Genomic DNA, 19,221 nt, shown 5'->3' on the forward strand with positions numbered 1-19,221 from the left:
TGTAGATCATGATATCCACTGATCTCCAGAACACAATGCAACCCTGACCAGCAGCAAAGAGATATTAAGAACTACAGATTTTCTTCCAGTCCTTTCCAATATTTCAGCTTACTTGCAGTTAAAATGTTGGAGAGGGTAGAAAAGACTGTTTGTCCATCAGGGCTGTGATAGAATGATGATGTGCAGATAGAACAGCAGACATTTGATTCACTAAAAAAGACAAAGGTCTTTGACACAGGAACTGCTGACTCTATACATTGTTCAAATGGAAGCTGATATTGAGTCATAGAGATGTACAGCATGAAAACAGACCCTTTGGTCCAACCCGTCCTCGCCGACCAGATAAATCAACTCAATCTAGTCCCACCTACCAGCACCCAGCCCATATCCCTCCAAACCCTTCCTATTCATATACCCATCCAGATGCCTTTTAAATGTTGCAATTGTACCAGCCTCCACCACTTCCTCTGGCAGCTCATTCCATACATGTACAACCCGCTGAGTGAAAAAGTTGCCCCTGAGGTCTCTCTTATATCTTTCCCCTCTCACCCTAAACCTATGCCCTCTAGTTCAGGACTCCCCCACTCCAGGAAAAATACCTCATCTATTTATTCTACCCATGCCCCTCATGATTTTATAAACCTCTATAAGGTCACTACTCAGCCTCCGATGGTCCAGGGAAAACAGCCCCAGCCTATTCAACCTCTCCCTATAGCTCAAATCCTCCAACCCTGGCAACATCCTTGTCAATCTTTTCTGAACCCTTTCAAGTTTGGCAACATCCTTCTGATAGAAAGGAGACCAGAATTGCACGCAATATTCCAAAAGTGACCTGACCAATGTCCTGTACAGCCGCAACATGACCTCCCAACTCCTGTACTTAATACTCTGACCAATAAAGGAAAGCATACCAAATGCCTTCTTCACTTTCCTATCAACCTGCGACTCCACTTTCAAGGAGCTATGAACCTGCATTCCAAGGTCTCTGTTCAGCAACACTCCCTAGGACCTTACCATTAAGTGTATAAGTCCTGATAAGATTTGCTTTCTCAAAATGCAGCATCTCACATTTATCCAAATTAAACTCCATCTGCCACTTCTCAGCCCATTGGCCCATCTGGTCAAGATCCTGTTGTAATCTGAGGTAACCCTCTTCACTGTCCACTACACCCCCAATTTTGGTGTCATCTGCAAACTAATAACTTTCCCTCTTATGCTCACATTCAAATCATTTATATAAATGACAAAACGTAGTGGACCCAGCACTAATCCTTGTGGCACTCCACTGGTCACAGTCCTCCAGTCTGAATAACAACCCTCCACCTCCCTCTGTCTTCTACCTTTGAGCCAGTTCTGTATCCAAATGACTAGTTCTCCCTGTATTCCGTGAGATCTAACTTTGCTCATCAATCTCGCATGGGGAACCTTTTTGAACGCCTTACTGAAGTCCATATTGATCACGTCCACTGCTCTGCCCTCATTAATCCTTTTTTTACTTCTTCAAAACATTCAATCAAGTTTGTGAGACATGATTTCCCACGCACAAAGCCATGTTGACTATCCCTACTCAGTCCTTGCCTTTCCAAATACATGTACAGCCTGTCCCTCAGGATTCCCTTCAACAACTTGCCCACCACTGACATCAAGCTCACTGGTCTATAGTTCCCTGGCTTGTCCTTACTACCTTTCTTAAACAGTGGCACCATGTTAGCCAACCTCCAGTCTTGCAGCACCTCACCTGTGACTACCGATGATACATTTTATGGTTTGGTTTTAACCTAGACCCAACCATTCTGCTATTTTTATTGTGTTAAGCAGGAGGCTGGAAGAACACAGCAAGCCAGGTAGCATCAGGAGGTGGAGAAGTCAACGTTTCAAGTGTAACCCTTGTTCAGGACTGGGAGTGTGTATAGGGGAGCTGCAGATAAAGGGGGAGGCGGGGGGAAGGTGGTGAAGTGGGGCTAGGTGAAGACAGGTAGAGGGTACGTCCTGATTGGTCAATGGGAGAAATGAATCCGATAGGTGGCTGGGAGAAGTGGAATGGAGGGAGAGGGTCTGGGAAGGGAGTCAAGGAAAGGGAAGGGAGGTTCTTTGAAATTGTAGAACTCAATGTTGAGTCCTTCGGGATGAAGGCTGCCAGGCGGATGCTGAGGTGTTGTTCCTTCAATTTGCATTGTGGTTCATTGTGGCAATGGAGGAGGCCAAGAATGGGCATGTTGGAAAGGGAGTGGTGAGGGGAATTGAAATGGGCGGTGACTGGAAAGTCCGGTCAGCCCCTGCAGTCCTGGCTGAGATGCTCAGTGAACTGTTTCCAGGTTTACGTTCGCTCTCCCTGATGTAGAGAAGACCCCATCAGGAAGAGAGGCAGGTGAACCTCTGTCTCACCTGGAAGGACTGTTTGGGGCCCTGGATGGAGGTGAGGGGGGTGATGTACTGACAGGTTTTGCATCTTTTCCAGTTACAGGGGAAGGTTACTGTTATTGTGTTAGCATTTCACGTTACGGAAGCAACTAATTCCCATTCTCCAAACATTAACCCTTCCATTACCTCACCATCCAACAACTAACAGACGTCACAAATCAGAGCTCAGTGGGGAGAAAAGTAATTTCTTTATTGAGGATTTCCTCTCTTTTGTTTTCACAAAACTGAAGAGGCATTTTATGAGCAGAAACACTTGTTAATGAAACAATTTTCCAATGCTCAGTAATTTTCCACTGAGTGGGGACTGACCCTATGGCCCAGGCCAAAGATTCCTGCTGACACAGTCCGAGTGTTATCATTGTTCACATAAAAGTTACTTCATTAGGTAACAGTCAAAAATGAATCAGTGGTACAGAAATATACGATCAACTTAATCCAATCAAGCTGACATTGAATTAGTAGGTTTACTGAAACAGAGTCCAATTCTAACAATGAGGATGCAATACATCTCAGGAGATAGCATGATACCCTGCATAATCACTATCATTCACTTTGGACTTATTGCACAAAAGCAAAATGTGTTTACATAGTGTATTTAACCATAAAGTGTTTCAAGATGCTTTAGAAATATTATAATGCAAAATATACATTCAAGCTACGCCAGGTGATATTAGAGGAGCTGGCTGAAAGCTTGGTCAAAGTAGTAATTTCTAAGAAATATTTTGAACCAAGAGCCAGAGGTAGAGAGGTGTTGAGGTTTAGGAAAGGAGCTTGGGTCCCAGGTAGCTGAAAGCATAGCCAACAAACGTGAAGTGATTAAAGTCAGGGAGGCTGAAGAGGTCAGTATTAGAGGAGCTCAGATCTCATGAGAGTTGAAAGGAAGAAATTACAGAGAAAGTAGGGGTTAAGGCAATGAATCTCACCCTCATAGTCGCATAAGAGAAACACAATATTCTGATCACATGGCTCCTCAGTTGTGTAATCACACTGCTGAGAACAGCAACCAACTACAGTGGAAGTTGTCAGTTGGATTGTGAGTCAAGGGGAGTACTAGGAAGAAAACAATATAGCAATCACCACTTTCTAGCACTCTCACCTCTCCGAGTGTAGAGGCTACAACATCAACTACTCCTTATATAGTGTGTTTAATGTAACCTCCAAAAGATATGTCATAAATGTTCTGGTGTAGGCTTCTTAGTTATGCTTCCATGCAACCTGCTTCACGTGCTGAGGGGATGGAAAATAAGATGAGCAGCCTCAAAAATATATATTGGAATGGTTGCAAAGATCATGGGTTGGTACGGTGGCTCAGTGGTTAGTACTGCTGCCTCACAGTGCCAGGGACCAGGGTTTGATTCCAGCCTCAGGCGACTGTCGGTGTGGAGTTTGCACATTCTCCTTGTGTCTGTGTAGGTTTCCTCTGGGTGCTCTGGTTTCCTCTCACAGTCCAAAGATCTGCAGATTAGGTGGATTGACCATGCTAAATTTGCCCATAGTATCCAGGGACCTATAGGTTAGGTGCATTAGTTGGGGTAAATATAGGGTTAGGGAATGGGTCTGGGTGGGTTACACTTCGGAGGGTCGGTGTGGACGTGTTGGGTCGAAGGGCTTGTTTCCACACTGTAGGGATTCTATGCTGTTATCTAATTAAAACTTTTTGGACAAATGAAGGGTTACAAAAGAATTGAATATGCTCAATTGTCTCCTCCTCATCCTAGTGTTGAATCTTCCCTGAATCATTTCACAGGACCAAATGCGCAGGACACTAACCTGCATAACATAGACTGACCAAGCAAAGTGGGCTCCCTGTGATTCAGCAGGGAACAGGCAGGTCCAGATTGAACAGCATGGGAGGAGAATAGTGTCACTGAATGCTGCTCACATATGGATTAGGGGTTAAGGAAAATGTGCTTGGTTTCTCCAAATCAATCAGTTCTTCATTTTCAATTCCAGAAATGTTGCCGTCACTTTCACTTGGAATGGTTAAGACTATTAATGGAATTCCTGCAAAAATAAAATATTCCATTAGGTTGCAAACTTCTTAATTTGCAAATTAATACAAATATTTCCTAAAGTAGATCGTTAACATTATACCAGTAGGTAATATATTTACAGCCGGTAAAATGGTACATCAAGTACATGTTTTCTGTTCCATTTGGACCCTGTATCACACTTAAAAATTGCAGTGACCTTTCCAAGGTCTTGCATGATTCTGACACAATGAGCTCAATCTTTTCATGTGATTCCATGTTTCAATCCAGCTGAGATGGATGTGAAAGATTTTCCATTTCTTCCTACAACATGGATTTGGTTGTCTCGATCTTACTTGAAGAGAGGCTGATTATGGAAAGTTGAATACCACTCGGCCACAAACTGCTGCAGATTAATGTCGGTATCAGAGTGGTGCACGTTCAAGTTCATTCACCAAGTGACTTGTCCTCTATGGCCTTTGATGAATTCTCATCCAAGGTCCTCAATCAGCACATCACCCTCAAGCACAGACATCTCATATCAAACAGACCACCATAATATGCAGTAGTAGATATGGCATTATGTCAATGCTGGAAAGGTGACCAGGGGTAGAAGACAATGATTATCTGTAAATAGTGTTAACCTAACTTGTGACATTCTTAATGACACATCTATATTTTTGCAGAGATGCTCATTTATTCATTGTAAGTGGGTTTAAGCCGATGCTGAGATAGTGACCAGTGCAAAATCACATGAACCAATTAAGCACCATTAGGTTTGGTTTAACTGGCTTAGTGTGGGAGAGTAAGCATTAGAAAACGTGAAGATTTCTGTCAGTACTAATTGTGCAGTTCTCTAACAGGCATGGACATTCATGGATCAGCTGTGAGATACGGATTTGTAATAACAGGAGTGAGCAGTCTAGTTCCATTGAAACATTCCAGCATTTTATTCTACAGAGTTCTCTCACAACCAAACTCATAGATTTACCTGTTCGTTTATATTCACTGAGCAGGAGCCACTGACATAATTTCCAGTTACGTTATAAGTGTTTTGGATAGTCTGTTGATTCACAAAGCTGTCTGCAGCTGTAAAATCAAAGGAATTAACTTTATCCCAAGAATCGGAAGACAATCGAGTTAGAATGTGCATACCCAACTTATTTTGATTCATCCAAAATAACTCTACACCCACCCCCCACCCTCCCCCACCCCGACTCCTGCCCCATTAAACTATACATTCATTAGTTCAAACACACCTACCATCCTCTAACCAAACTGCACAGGCTGCCAGTATCTTACAATACTTACCATTATTTATACCTTTATACCTCAACCTTAAACAGATTATCGGGACACTTAGAAAAACAATTACTATGTGGAAAAAGCGGGCTGCAGGAAGAATTGGGTTGTTCCTTCAATGAACGAGTACAGAAACAATGTGTCCAACAACTTTCTTTTGTAATGTGTAATTACCTGAGTTGTTTTGCTATTTCTGCAGTTTTATGGTGTGCAGGTTGGCCAGTGCAATTGCGTACGTTACAACACTGGACCATTTTTAAAGTAACTGGATTTAAATTGTTGCAAAGGCACTTGAGACATTCTGAGATCATCAGTGCTATACGACATAACAAAACAATGTGCCAAGAGGTAAAACAGACCATGTACATTTTGCAGCACTTAAGAACCCTGGAAGAATATTACTAACCTTTACTTGTCCCATTTGAACCCTGCGAGCTTTGCCCTGTACAGAACAAGAGGTTGGCCGGGAAATCTTCACCACAGTTCTCACATGTCTTTATCTTCTCCTCCCAGAACTGCTCACTGTTAACAGCAACGAAGTCAATTCATACGGTGCTTTTAAAGGAGTAATTTAGCCAATGATGTGCCCTAACACACAAAATTTGAGACTGCTGTATAAGGGGATTGGGACCCTGGAGTAACCTTGCGATGATGTGGGCAGACATAAAACATGTTAGTCTTTAGAGAGACTAGAAGGAACATTATACAAGACACTCCAAAGTGAAACTGTCTGGAAGAAATACGAAGAGCACATGGACATGAACATAAAGAACATGAATTAGTCAATCTCCAATATAACTAAGTCAGAGCCTGGTACATCTAAGATGACCGTATTTATCAGTATTCAGTGTGAATGTAAACTAAACAGTTACTTCAAAATCTAAGTCCAAAAAACAGTTCTTGATTTTGCATTCTCCTTGACCGGCCTGTAAAGAATCCAAATTCATACTGTGGCATGAAATCACACAATAACAGAGACCAAATGCCTCCTGTGGAGATATTAGGACAGATGAACAAAAGATGTAGTTTCTATGGAGCACCTTTAAGGGACAGAAAGAGACAGAAATTGAAATTGGAGATTTGTAAGAGCCTAGAATTTGAAGAGCAGAGAGACCTTGGAAAGCTTTAGTAACAGAGGATATTAGAGTTAGACATGAGAGAGTTGAAGCCATAGAAGGGTTTGAAAACAAGTTTGAAAATTTCAAAGTTATGTCCTGATTGACCAGAAGCCAACATATTTTGATGAGCACAGGATATTCGAAAATGGGATTTGGTGTGAGATAACAAAATTTTGGGATTATCTTAAGTATACATAAGGTAGACCAGTCCAGAGTGCAGTGAAATGGTCACATTTATAGGTCACAAAAACCTTTATAAGTGCTTTAGCAACAGATGAGGTAATGCAAGTGGGAATCAAGTAAAGCTACAAAGGTGGAAAGCAATAATCTTTGTGATGGCACAAATACATGATCAAGAAGCTCATCTCATGGCCAAATACAGAGATTATGAACAGTCCAGTTCAGCCTCAGAGATTACTAGATAAGTGCCTGGCATTAATAATCAAGGAATTCAAATCTTATTTGTCAAGTACAAACACTTTGCAATCAAACCCAACCAAAGCCTCAGATGCTTTTGCCCGAAATGTCGATTTTCCTGCTCCTCGGATGCTGCCTGACCTGCTATGCTTTTCCAGCACCACTCTAATCAGCAACACTCAGTAGGTCCGGCAACATCTGGAGGGACAATAGACTGATTAACATTTTGAACTCCTCACTTTATCCAGGAAAATAAAAATGAGTGATATTCAAATAGATTAGAATTAGAGAAGGGTAGGCGAGAGACAATGTCAGAAATAGAAGAGGGTCTAATCCAGAGGGCATCTCATGACAGCTCCACACCTGAACATGCACATTTAACTCCACTTACTCACTCTAGCCTTCATCTGGATTTCCTGAGAGACCAAGATCTGCCTATCTCAGCCTTAAATATACTCAGCAATGGAGCATCCACTATCCTTTGGGGTAGAGAATTCCAAAGATTCAGATCACTTTGAGTGAAAATATTTCTTTCCATCTGAGTTGTAAAAGATCAGCCTCCCAGGTAACCTCTGTGTCTAACCTGTCAAACCCCAACTCTCTCATTCTTCTGAATTCCAAAGAATATAGGTCCAATTTACTCAATTTCCCATCTGAGGTCAACCCTCTCATCCCAGGGACCAACCTAATGAATACTTGCTGTACCAACTTCAATGAAAGAATATCCTTCCTTAAAAATGGAAACCAAAACTGCATAAGTCCTCGAGGAGCCATGTACAATTGCATTAAGATTCCTATACTCTGGTACTCCCACTTCAATAAAGATCAACATATCATTCGGTTTCCTAATTGCTAGCTTTCTCTGCTCCTGTATGAGAACACCCAGGTCTCTCGGAACTTAAACATTTACAAGTGCCATGCTTTTTAAAAAAATTCTACTTTTTTATTCTTCTTACTAAAGTGGATAAGCTCCCACATCCCACATTGTACTCCATTGTTGTCCACTCATTTAACCAACTCATACCTTTGTCCCCTGTCAGGTTAGAGTCGAACAAGTTTATCTGAAACTACAAGCTTTTGGTGCTCCTTCCACACCTAGTGTTGTGTGATTTTTGACCTTGTCCACCCCAGTCCAACACCGGCACCTCCACAATTTTGTCCCCTAACCGAATACAATCCTACCTACTTGCATCATAAACTAACGTGCATATATTACTGTTGGCTTCTTTGTCTAAGTCATTAATATAAATGATGAATATTAGATATATTGATCCTTACTGCACACCACTAGTCACAGTTTGCAAACTCACAAATGCCCTGTTTAACCCCAATCTTTGCTTAATGTCCATTAACCAATCCTCTATCCATGACAGTCTCTCATTCCAACGCCACGAGACCTTAGCCTGTTTTAACACTTTGTCAGACCTCTTCTCTCATACCTTTTGCTGCCAGACCTGGTTAAAAAAAGCAATTTTGTTTCCCCCTACAGGACGTTAGGTAACAGTTCTATTTTTATTACAATCCCATGGTTTTATGGTCACTATTACTGATACTAGATTTTTTTATTCCAGATTTAATTAATTGGTTTTAAATGCCCACAGCTACTGGGTAGGAATAGACCCTTGCTTCCAGATGATTACCTGGTGTTCTGGGTTGTTAAATTAAAACCAAAAGAACTGCAGATGCTGTCAATCAGAAACAAAAAACAGAAGTTGCTGGAAAAGCTCACTTAGTCTGGCAGCATGTGTGAAGAAAAGGCAAACTTAATGTTTCCGGTCCAGTTCTCAGGAAAGGTCACCAGGCTCGAAATATTAACTTTGATTTCTCTTCACAGATACTGCCAGACCAAGTGAGCTTTCTCAGCAACATCTGTTTTTGTTTCCGGATTACTAGTCCAGTAATGTAATCATTACTCTACCATCACATGGACAGAGGAGCTGTGCTTTGGGTTTATGATGAGCTTCAATGGTACAGTGGAGGAAACCAAAGAAAGCAAGATCAGTGCAGATGGTTTAGATCTAGAATTCCCTGGATAGCCTAGGAGCATCCATAAATGCCAGCAATGTTCACCTGTCTCTACCCCAGTGTGGAAACAGGCCATTTGGCCCAACAAGTTCACACCGATCCACTGCAGGGTATCCCACCCAGACCCATTCCCCTACCGTATTACTTTACATTTCTCCTGACTAGTGCATCTAACCCACACATCCCTGAATGCTCTGGGCAATTTTGTATGGCTAATTCACCTAACCTGCACATCTTTGGACTGTGGGAGGAAACCCACACAGATATGGGGAGAATCAAACCCAGGTCCCTGGCACTGTGAGGCAGCAGTGCCACCTATGCCACCTATTCTATGAAGCATGGAATTCAAGATCAGAGTTTCAAATTAAGTTGTATGTTTTTCTTGTTGAAAATGGATCTGAGTTCTGCTCTCCTAATTTCTAAGAAATTCTCACTTAGAATTTAGAAATTAGAAAATTCAAATGAGACTCCAATTGAGACTAAACCAGGGAAGTATGAAGGCTTGCTTCAACTTTCATTGTTATTGTAATCTCTGTCTCCAGAAATCTACTTTTGCTCTATAAATACCAGCACGTACTGTGCTGCGAAAGCCCCACAGCTAATCTGAGCAATCCCATGCCTGGGAAATACACTATATGGTGTCAATCCAACTTTGTATTTCTCCCAGCTACAACTCTCTTGTTCACGGATCTGCAGTCTTCACGGTTTCTTTGAACCATTTCATGTTAGAATCTGTCCTGCATTCTCCCACCTGATAAAACATTCTAAGGACCAACTTACCAGCTTTTGGAATCAGCCCAACTAAAATTTTAATTTGAATGGATGATCTGAGATGAAAACTTACATGTCTCTGTCTTTCTCATCTAAATCTGGCCAGTCAAAGTAATGCCTGCAGGAAGGGTTCCTGCACGGTGTTTTCAATGAATAATGGAGACCTGGCCAATCTTCTAACACTTTCTTCACTTTCTGAATGGCCATCATAATCAGGCACCATCGCCCTTCAAAATCTGAAATAGTAACACATGGGATAAGGTGAGTTCTGACAGCAGGCCACTGACCTGAAATGTTAACTTTTCCCGAGTCCATGCAAACCTGTTGAGTCATAGAGTCATAGAAATGTACAGCACGGAAACAGACCCTTTGGTCCAACCCATCCATGCCAACCAGATATCCCAACCCAATCTAATCCCACCTGCCAGCACCCAGCCCATATCCCTCTAAACCCTTCCTATTCATATGCTCATCCAGATGCCTTTTAAATGTTACAATTATACCAGCCTCCACCACTTCCTCTGGCAGCTCATTCCATACACGTACCACCCTCTGCGTGAAAAGGTTGCCCCTTGGATCTCTTTTATACCTTTCCCCTCTCACCCTAAACCTATGCCCTCACTCCCCCCCACCTCAGGAAAAAGACCTTGTCTATTTATCCTATCCATGCCCCTCATGATTTTATAACCTCTATAAGGTCACCCCTCAGCCTCCAATGCTCCAGGGAAAACAGCCCTAACCTTTTCAACCTCTCCCTATAGCTAAAATCCTCCAATGCTGTCAACATCCTTGTAAATTTATTCTGAACCCTTTCGAGTTTCACAACATCTTTCCGATAGGAAGGAGACCAGAATTGCATGCAATATTCCAAAAATGGCCTAACCACTGCAACATAACCTCCCAACTCTTGTACTCATTACTACGATTAAAACAGGAAAGCATATCAAACATCTTCTTCACAATCCTATCTACCTGCGACTCCACTTTCAAGGAACTATGAACCTGCACTCCAAGGTGCCTTTGTTCAGCAACACTCCCTAGGACCTTACCATTAAATGTATAAGTCCTGCTCAGATTTACTTTCCCAAAATGCAGCACCTCGCATTTATCTAAATTAAACTCCATTTGCCACTCCTCAGCCCATTGGCCCATCTGATCAAGATCCTGTTGTAATCTGAGGTAACCATTGTCACTGTCCACTACACCTCCAATTTTGGTGTCATCTGCAAGCTTAATAACTAAACCTTTTAAGCTCACATCCAAATTATTTATATAAATGATGAAAAGTAGAGGATCCAGCACTGATCCTTGTGGCACTCCACTGGTCACAGGTCTCCAATCTGAAAAAGAACCCTCCACCAACACCCTCTGTTTTCAAGCCAGATCTGTATCCAAATGGCTAGTTCTCCCTGTATTCCATGAGATCTAACCTTGCTAACCAGTGTCCCATGGGGCACCTTGTCAAACGCCTTACTGGAGTCCATATAGATCACCTCTATCACTCTGCCCTCATCAGTTGACAGTTGAAGATTCAAAACCATATTCTGTAATCTCTCAAATATGGAAATTAATTGTCTCACTGGACCTTCCTGTCCTATTATGGTATTGGATACAGGCAAGAGAATCTTCAAGAAGATGCAGAGGGAGATAAAAGGGGCAACCTAGAGCCCAACTCATTGTGCTTTTTGCACCTTCTTCAACGGCGTCTCCAGAGAACCACTTCAGTGAGACAACCTGAAGATGTGACGCAGCCTTAAAGGTGAATGAGTGGTTAAGAAAGTAGGCTAAGAGGTATAAGAGTCATCCTGTACCAATGCGTGTGATGTATGTGTGTCCATACATGTTGGACTTCCAGCATTTTCTGTTTTTATTTCAGATTTCCAACAACTGCAGTATTTTGGTTTTGTAAGAGCTTGTCAGTACTTGAAAATCAACTCCCCTCTTTTGCTGCCCATCAGTTTCCTTGTCTATAAAGAGAAAGTCCCCACATTTATCGCTTTGCCTGTCTTCCTCTCTCTCTCGCACAATCTCCTTGTTTTTCAATAGCTCTCTTCTCTTTCTCTGTTGTTTTCAAATACACCTTTCTTTCTCAATTATTCTGTGTCTCTTGCTCTGTGTCTCTGTCTCTCTGAAGAGACATAAAATGTTCTATTTCAGTTTCTCTGTGTGTCTGTCAATTTCTGGTCTGTCATTTGCTTTCTCAGTCTTTCTGACACTCCCTATATCAGGTTGTAATCCTCTTGTTTTTTCTCTGTCTCTTCCTCTCCCTGTGTGTCTGACTCACTCTCTGTATTTCCACTTCTGTCTCTGATTATGAAAATAGGGATGGGTCAAGGCCATTTAGTCCCTCCATCCTGTTCCACCATCCAACCGGATTACAATCAATCTGCAATCCAACTTCCTGTCCCTATATTTGCCCCATATCACTTAATACATTTGGCTAATAAACATCTATCAATTTAAAATGTACAATTGATTCGCATCGACTGACTTTTCGAGAAGAGATATAAATTCTATCAACTTTTGTGTTTGAATGTGTTTCCTTTGTGAAAATTCTGGTTCTAACTTTTAAACTATGCCCCCTAGTGTTAGGCTCCAAAACCACCAGAAATAGTTCCTTTTCTCTTTCTGTTCCTTTTAATACCTTTTTTTTTAACTGTGCCCACCCTAGTCCAACAATGGCACCTCCTTATTATTTTAATACCTTGAAAGTTTTGATTAAATCACCTTTCAACCTTCAAAAATATAGTGAGTTGTGTCATCTTACCTTGTAGTTTATCACCTCTTCCTTTGGAAGAAAAACGGACAGAGACAGATCTATAGCAGATACATCGTGATACCGGAGTGGGATAAAGACATGTCAGTAAGTGCAGCCCACATGACATACCCTCAAAGAGAGGAGTGGGCAGAGACAATCCTGCAGGAGATGCACAGAGCAGGGATAACAATAAAGCTTGCCCAGGGAAGGTGGCCTACACCCCAGGCCTTTGGGGACAGGACCTGAAAGGGGTGGGCCAACAGAACTTACACAGGGTTGGGAAAAGGCTAAAAGAAAATCGAACAGAGACATCACAAAAATGTGTGAGCTGATTGGATGGGAAGTAACTACTGTTAGGGATGGTGATGAAATGGAGGAAAATGTATTTTTTAAAGTTAGTACAGCAAATGGTAGGGAGAAGAGACATTAATTTACTTAATAATTAATTAATAGCTAATTACTGAATTCAGACACAATAAACATGGCAGAGCAAGTGGTGTGCTGCAACTACAGAATGTGGGTCTTCCCAAATGCCAATGTGGTCCAAGTCAAACATGTCAGCAGCAGTTTTGGCTAAGAGGTTATGAGCCGGACATTCAACCACAGGCACCTCAACATATCGGGAAGGGGTAAGTTACCTGGACACTTTATTGCAGGAGGCGGCTACACCCTTAGGCTAGATTCTTCTGATTTGGTCACCGGTCAGGGAAACAAGATTATGACTGTGACTGACACAGATCAGTGGATCCTGAGGGCAGTGGTGCAAGAGCTTAAATTGTTGCAGTTGTCCAATAGGATTGAAGTTCTTTCAGCTTGTTTGGATGAGAGGGAGAGCTGCAGGATGTACAAGCTACCCTGACGGTTGTAGACAAAGCCAATCGAATGGGAGGAATGTTATATTTGTAGGGGACAGTATAGTGAGGGGGAATGGTCACTGTTCTCTGCAGCAGAGAGTGACAGTCTAGAAGGTCCATTGCCTGGCTAGTGCTAGGGTTTGGGAAATCTGCTGGAGAGAAACCTGCAGTGAGAGGGAGAGGATCCAGTCATTAAGGTCCACATCGATGTCAATAACATAAACAAGACAAAGCAAGAATGTTTGCATAGTCATTAAGAGGAGCTCGGCATCAAGGTAAGAATAAGAACATCAAAATTAATAACCTCTAGATTATTACTTAAACCATGTAAAAATTGGCATCTGGAAAATCAGATAATATAAATAAATCGCATGCTGAAACATTGTCATGGTAGAAGTGGCTTCCAGTTCATGGGTCACTGGCATGAGGACTGCGGAACATAAGAGATGTGCCTTTTGGATGGTCGATACCTAATGGTGCTGGGACCAGTGATCCAGTGAGTCATACATAACTAGGGAAACAGTGAGGATGTTAAAACAAATACTGGAGACATGGGATAACATTTGGGAAAATGTAAAAACTAAAATAATGGATGCAAGGCACGAGAGAATTGTATGAATATGGGAAATGATAAACGAGCTGTGACAGGAAGGAATGGGAAGTACAACTTTGAGAATAAATTAACAAAGGAGGCGAGAAGTTACAAAGATGAGGAAGGTCAAACCTAAAGGCTCTGTATCGATATGCAAATAACATTTGAAACAAACCAGATTAAATCATTGTGCAAGTGGAAATAAATAACTAGAAGCTGTTGAGACTGTGGTGCTGGAAAAGCCCTTGGCTTACGCCCGGAACGTCGATTCTCTTGCTCCTCAGGTGTTGCCTGACCTGCTGTGCTTTTCCAGCACCACACTGTCAGCTCTGATCTCCAGCATCTGCAGCCGTCACTTTTCCCAGGATAAAGATAAGAAATGCTTGGGTAAAAATGAGAAATGCTAATGACAAGAAGTCTCTTGGTGGGATTGACGTACAGTCCTAACAGTATAGTAGGATAGAATATAAAGAAAACACTCGTTGGAAGATTGTCCGAAAGGTTTAGCAATGAGGGGTTTTCATCTATGTGTAGACTAGAAAAAAAAGTGATGAACAAAGACAGCCTAGACGAAGGGCACACAGAATGTTAACAGGGTAGATTCTCAGAAGAGTACATTCTACAGCCAACCAGAGAGCAGAGCATTCTGGGCCTGGTATTGTACAGTGAGCTTTGGTGAGTTAATCACATCATTGTGAAGGTGCTCCTAGATATAACGTAACATGATTGAGTTTTTCTTCCAATTTGAAGAAGAGTGGATTCAAGATTAATATGTTAATTTTTAAAAGGGCAATTATGATTGCTTGAAAGTGAGCTTGCTGAAGTCAACTGGCAAATTAGATGAAGGGATAGGTCAATAGATTTGCAGTGGCAGACATTTAAGCAGTTATTTTAGAACAAACACAATAGAGGAGCTATAATGAGAAAGGAAAGAATCCCTACAATGGACCCACCAGCCACGCTTCACTAGAACAACTCAAAGGCATTATCAAACTTAAAGAAAAAGCTTAAAAGAAAATGCACAAAGATGGGTGAAAGGATAGATGATTGGACAAAATATATTAATAAAAAGCAAAAAAATGACTAAAACTTTAAAAAGGATGGAAAATTAGAGCACAAGAGAAAACTAACTTGACATTTAGAATAGATTGTAAAGGTTTCTCCAGATTTCTTCTTAAAATGGAAGCATTGGTCCTATCGAAAGTGAGTGATAGGAATTAAAAATGGAAAATATGGAGAGGGGAGATGAAATGGACAGTTATTTTGCATCAGAGTCAAAAAGGGTGGCACTGGAAAAGCACAGCAGGTCAGCCAGCATCCGAGGAGCAGGAGAGTTGATGTTTCGGGCAAAAGCCCTTCATCAGGAATGTTTCTGCCTGAAATATCGACTCTCTTGCTTCTCGGTTGATGCCTGACTGGCTGTGCTTTTCCAGCGCCACACTTTTTGACAGTGATCTCCAGCATCTGCAGTCCTCACTCTCTCCTAGGTGTTTTGCATCAATCGTCATGACACAAGGAACAAATAATATCCTAGAAATAGCTCTAAGTTAGGAAATGGAAGGGAGCAAGAACACAAGAAAATTACAATCATCAGAGAAATGGTAGTGAACAAATTTTTGGAGCTGCAATCTGACAAGTCTTTAAATTCTGAAGGATTTCATCATAGTATTTTAAATGATGTGGTTATGGAGATGATTAATGGGTTGGTTCTAATTTTACAAAATTCCAAAGATGTTGGGAAGTTTCCATTAGACTGGAAAATAGCCGATGCAACTCCTTTATTCAACCAAAGAGGGAGACAAGAAGTTGAAAACTACAAACCAATTAGCTTAATATCTGTCAGTCAGAAAATATTAGAAGCTACTATTAAAGATCATATAATAGGGCATTTAGAAAAGTTCAAAGTAATTAGGCAGAGTCAATATTGTTTTATGAAAAGAAAATCATGATTTTTAAAAATCAATTCACTTGAGTTCTTTCAGGACATATCACATGCTATGAAGAAAGGGGAACTGGTGAATATATTGTACTTAGATTTCTGGAAGACATTTCATAAAGAGCCACATCAAAGTTTATTGTAGAAAATAAAAGCTTATAACGTACAAGTTAACATATTGATACAGAGGATTGTCTAAAAAGGAAGAAAACAGAGATTGGGAATAAACTGAGTCATTTACTGGCTGCAAAGATCTAAAGGGTGTTATGCCACAGGTATCAGTGCTGGGCTCTGAATCTTTACAATCTATATAAATGAATTGGATGAAGGGATGGAAGTTATGGATTCTAAATTTGCTGATGACACAAAGATAGGTAGAAAAGGAAGTTCTGAATGTGACATAAAACATTTAGAAAAGGCTACTGGTAGTTTACCCATGTGGACAAAAATCTGTCCAGTGGACAATGTAGGAAAATGTGTATTGTTTATTTTGATAGGAAGAATAAAAAAGAAACATATCATCTTTACGGTGAGAGATTGCAGAGTTCTGAGGTGAAGAGGGATTTTCAGTGCCTGAGTGCGTGAGTAACAAAAGATTAGTACGCAGGTACAGCAAGTACTTAGAAAATATTTACTGAGTTTTCATTTAGAAGAAAATGAGGAGTGTAGATGCTAGAGTATCATAATCGAAAAGGGTGGCACTAGAAAATCACAGCAGATTAGGCAGCACCTGAGGAGCAGGAGAGTCAACATTTTGGGCGTAAGCTCTTCATCAGGAAATTAGCTTAATATCTGTCAGAGGGAAAATGTTAGAAGCTACTATTAAAGATCTTATAATAGGGCATTTAGAAAAGTTCAAAGTAATTAGACAGAGTCAAATAGTTATATGAAAAGAAAATCATGTTTTTTTATCAATTCATTTGAGTTCTTTCACTCATGTGCTATGGAGACAGAGGAACTATGCCTTAAATGTCAACTCTCCTGCTCCTCGGATGCTGACTAACCTGCTGTGCTTTTCTAGCACCATCCCTTTCGACTCTAGATGATCATTTATCATGAGGAGAATTGAATACAAAAGTATAGAGGCAATGGTTCATACAGGTCATTGGTGAAACCACAGCTGGAGTACTGTGTCCAGTATTGGTCTCCTTATTTAAGAAAAGGTGAGGGTGTAAATGTGTTGCAAGCTGTTCAAAGAAGGTTTACTTGATTAAGTATCTGGACTGGGCAGGTTGTAATATGAGGAAACATTGGAGAGCCAGGGCTTTTATCCACTGCAGTTTAAAGGATTAAGAGACCACCTAATTGAAACATATCATATCTTACAGGGCCTGGACAGGTGGATGTGGAAAGGATGTTTACTGTTATAGGGAGTCCAGAATTAGGAGTCACAGTCCTTTTAGAAAAAAAAGGAGTTCTCAATTTAAGGCAGAGATGAAGTTTTTTTTCTTTCAGAGTCTTTGAAAATCTCTTCCTCAAAAGACACTTGAAACAAAGTCATTTGAGTATTTTTAAGATAGAGATAGATAGATTCTTGATAAACTTGAGGATGAAAGGTTTTCTGAGATAGACTGTAATGCGAAGTAATCAGATCAGCCATGATCCTATTCATTGGTATAGCAGGCTTAGGGGCCCTGAGTGGCCTCCTCTACTCCTAGTCCATGTGGTCAGAACCTTGGAGTCCAACAATCTCTTTCCAAGCCCAATACATCCTCCCTAATGTATGGTGCCCAGACGTGCTAACAGTGCTCTGGGTGTAGTCTAATCAGGCGTTTGACTCGCTGTAACATGATTTCCATCCACTCATATTTCAGTGCTCTCAATATAAAGACCAGATTGGCCCATCAGCATTTGATTGATTTTATAATACCTTTATGACCTGTGTACCCACATCCCAAATTTCACTGAGCATCCACTGTTTCTAGTTTTGCATCATTTATAAATCACTCTATTCTTTCCTTTATGGTTCCAAATATGGATGACCTTATACTTATTTACATTGAAATTCATTTGCCACAATTTTGCCTATTTATCAATATCACCTACTAATGCAATGCTTTCATCTAAATGATTTACAATATTGCTTCACATTCTGTCATCTGCAAATATAGATAAATGGTTATCGCTTCATCTAAGTTATTAATAAGCATGGTGAGTAATTGATGTTGTGTTTGGTCTCCCAGCTACAATACAGTATGTCTTTAAGAGACATGCTCATGATATCATCACTGTATCATGGCATTTGACCTGATGAGGTCGACGTCTTAGACTCCCACCTTACTGTGGCTACCTGCAGCATGCCATATTGTGGAAGGTGTGCTATAGTTTGTAATCCCAGACGGACATGAGAATGCTCATCATTGGAATCACTGCTCATCACGTCCTGCCAGTTAGTGTACTTACTCTCAGCCCTTATCTCTGTCTTCTGCTACCCTGCCTATTTCCTAACCCAGGTGAAATAATTGCCTTCATTTCCATGGACTTCAATTGGCCATTCGTCTCTTTTGCAAATTGTATCAAATAAATGCAAATGAGGTTAAGGGGCAGATCAGCCATGATCAAATGGAATGGTGGAACAGCTTAAGAGGAAAAAAATGGCCTCTTCCTTGTATAAAATGGTGAACAACTGAGAGGATGCTTCATGACACAGACACATTTTACATTTAAACAGTGGGTATACAAAGTATAAAATCCTCCAGAAATCACTGACACTCAGAAAGCCTGGATCCACTAAGTGATTTTGGAAATGGTGATGTGGCACTATCCTTTGGGAACTGCTCTCTGAGACTGGGGCTAAGATGCAGAATGGGAAAACTACACTGAGCAACTGCTTAAGATGTTTCTGTCCCAAGCAGAAAAGACATATTTATGTGTTTTATTTGTGGGAAGTGCATTTTTGTTTAAGACAGTTAAAATATCCTACAAGCGAACTCTAAAATCAAAAAGGAACTTCCTGACTGCCAGATGTTCTGCAGTCAAAAGTGAGCAAATAGATTTTCTCCCCATCATGTTCCTCACTGTTGCAGGACAGAGCCCAGAAATAAGTCATGTCCTGTA

At 40.9% G+C, this 19,221-nt stretch overlaps 1 protein-coding gene across 1 annotated transcript in view; it reads right to left on the bottom strand.

The window, feature by feature from the left end:
- Positions 1-2,590: 2,590 nt before the first annotated feature.
- LOC140493696 (malignant fibrous histiocytoma-amplified sequence 1) overlaps positions 2,591-19,221 on the bottom strand; it is a 38,602-nt gene continuing 21,971 nt past the window's right edge. The window contains exons 8-11 of the mRNA XM_072592437.1: positions 10,098-10,260; positions 6,100-6,215; positions 5,383-5,480; positions 2,591-4,425 (exon numbers count right to left, since the gene is read on the bottom strand). Coding sequence (XP_072448538.1) covers positions 4,414-4,425; positions 5,383-5,480; positions 6,100-6,215; positions 10,098-10,260 — 389 coding nt within the window. The 3' untranslated portion in view covers positions 2,591-4,413. The remainder of the gene's footprint in view (positions 4,426-5,382; positions 5,481-6,099; positions 6,216-10,097; positions 10,261-19,221) is intronic.

Source organism: Chiloscyllium punctatum, chromosome 22 (genome assembly GCF_047496795.1).
Source record: "Chiloscyllium punctatum isolate Juve2018m chromosome 22, sChiPun1.3, whole genome shotgun sequence".
Lineage (NCBI taxonomy): Eukaryota > Metazoa > Chordata > Chondrichthyes > Orectolobiformes > Hemiscylliidae > Chiloscyllium > Chiloscyllium punctatum.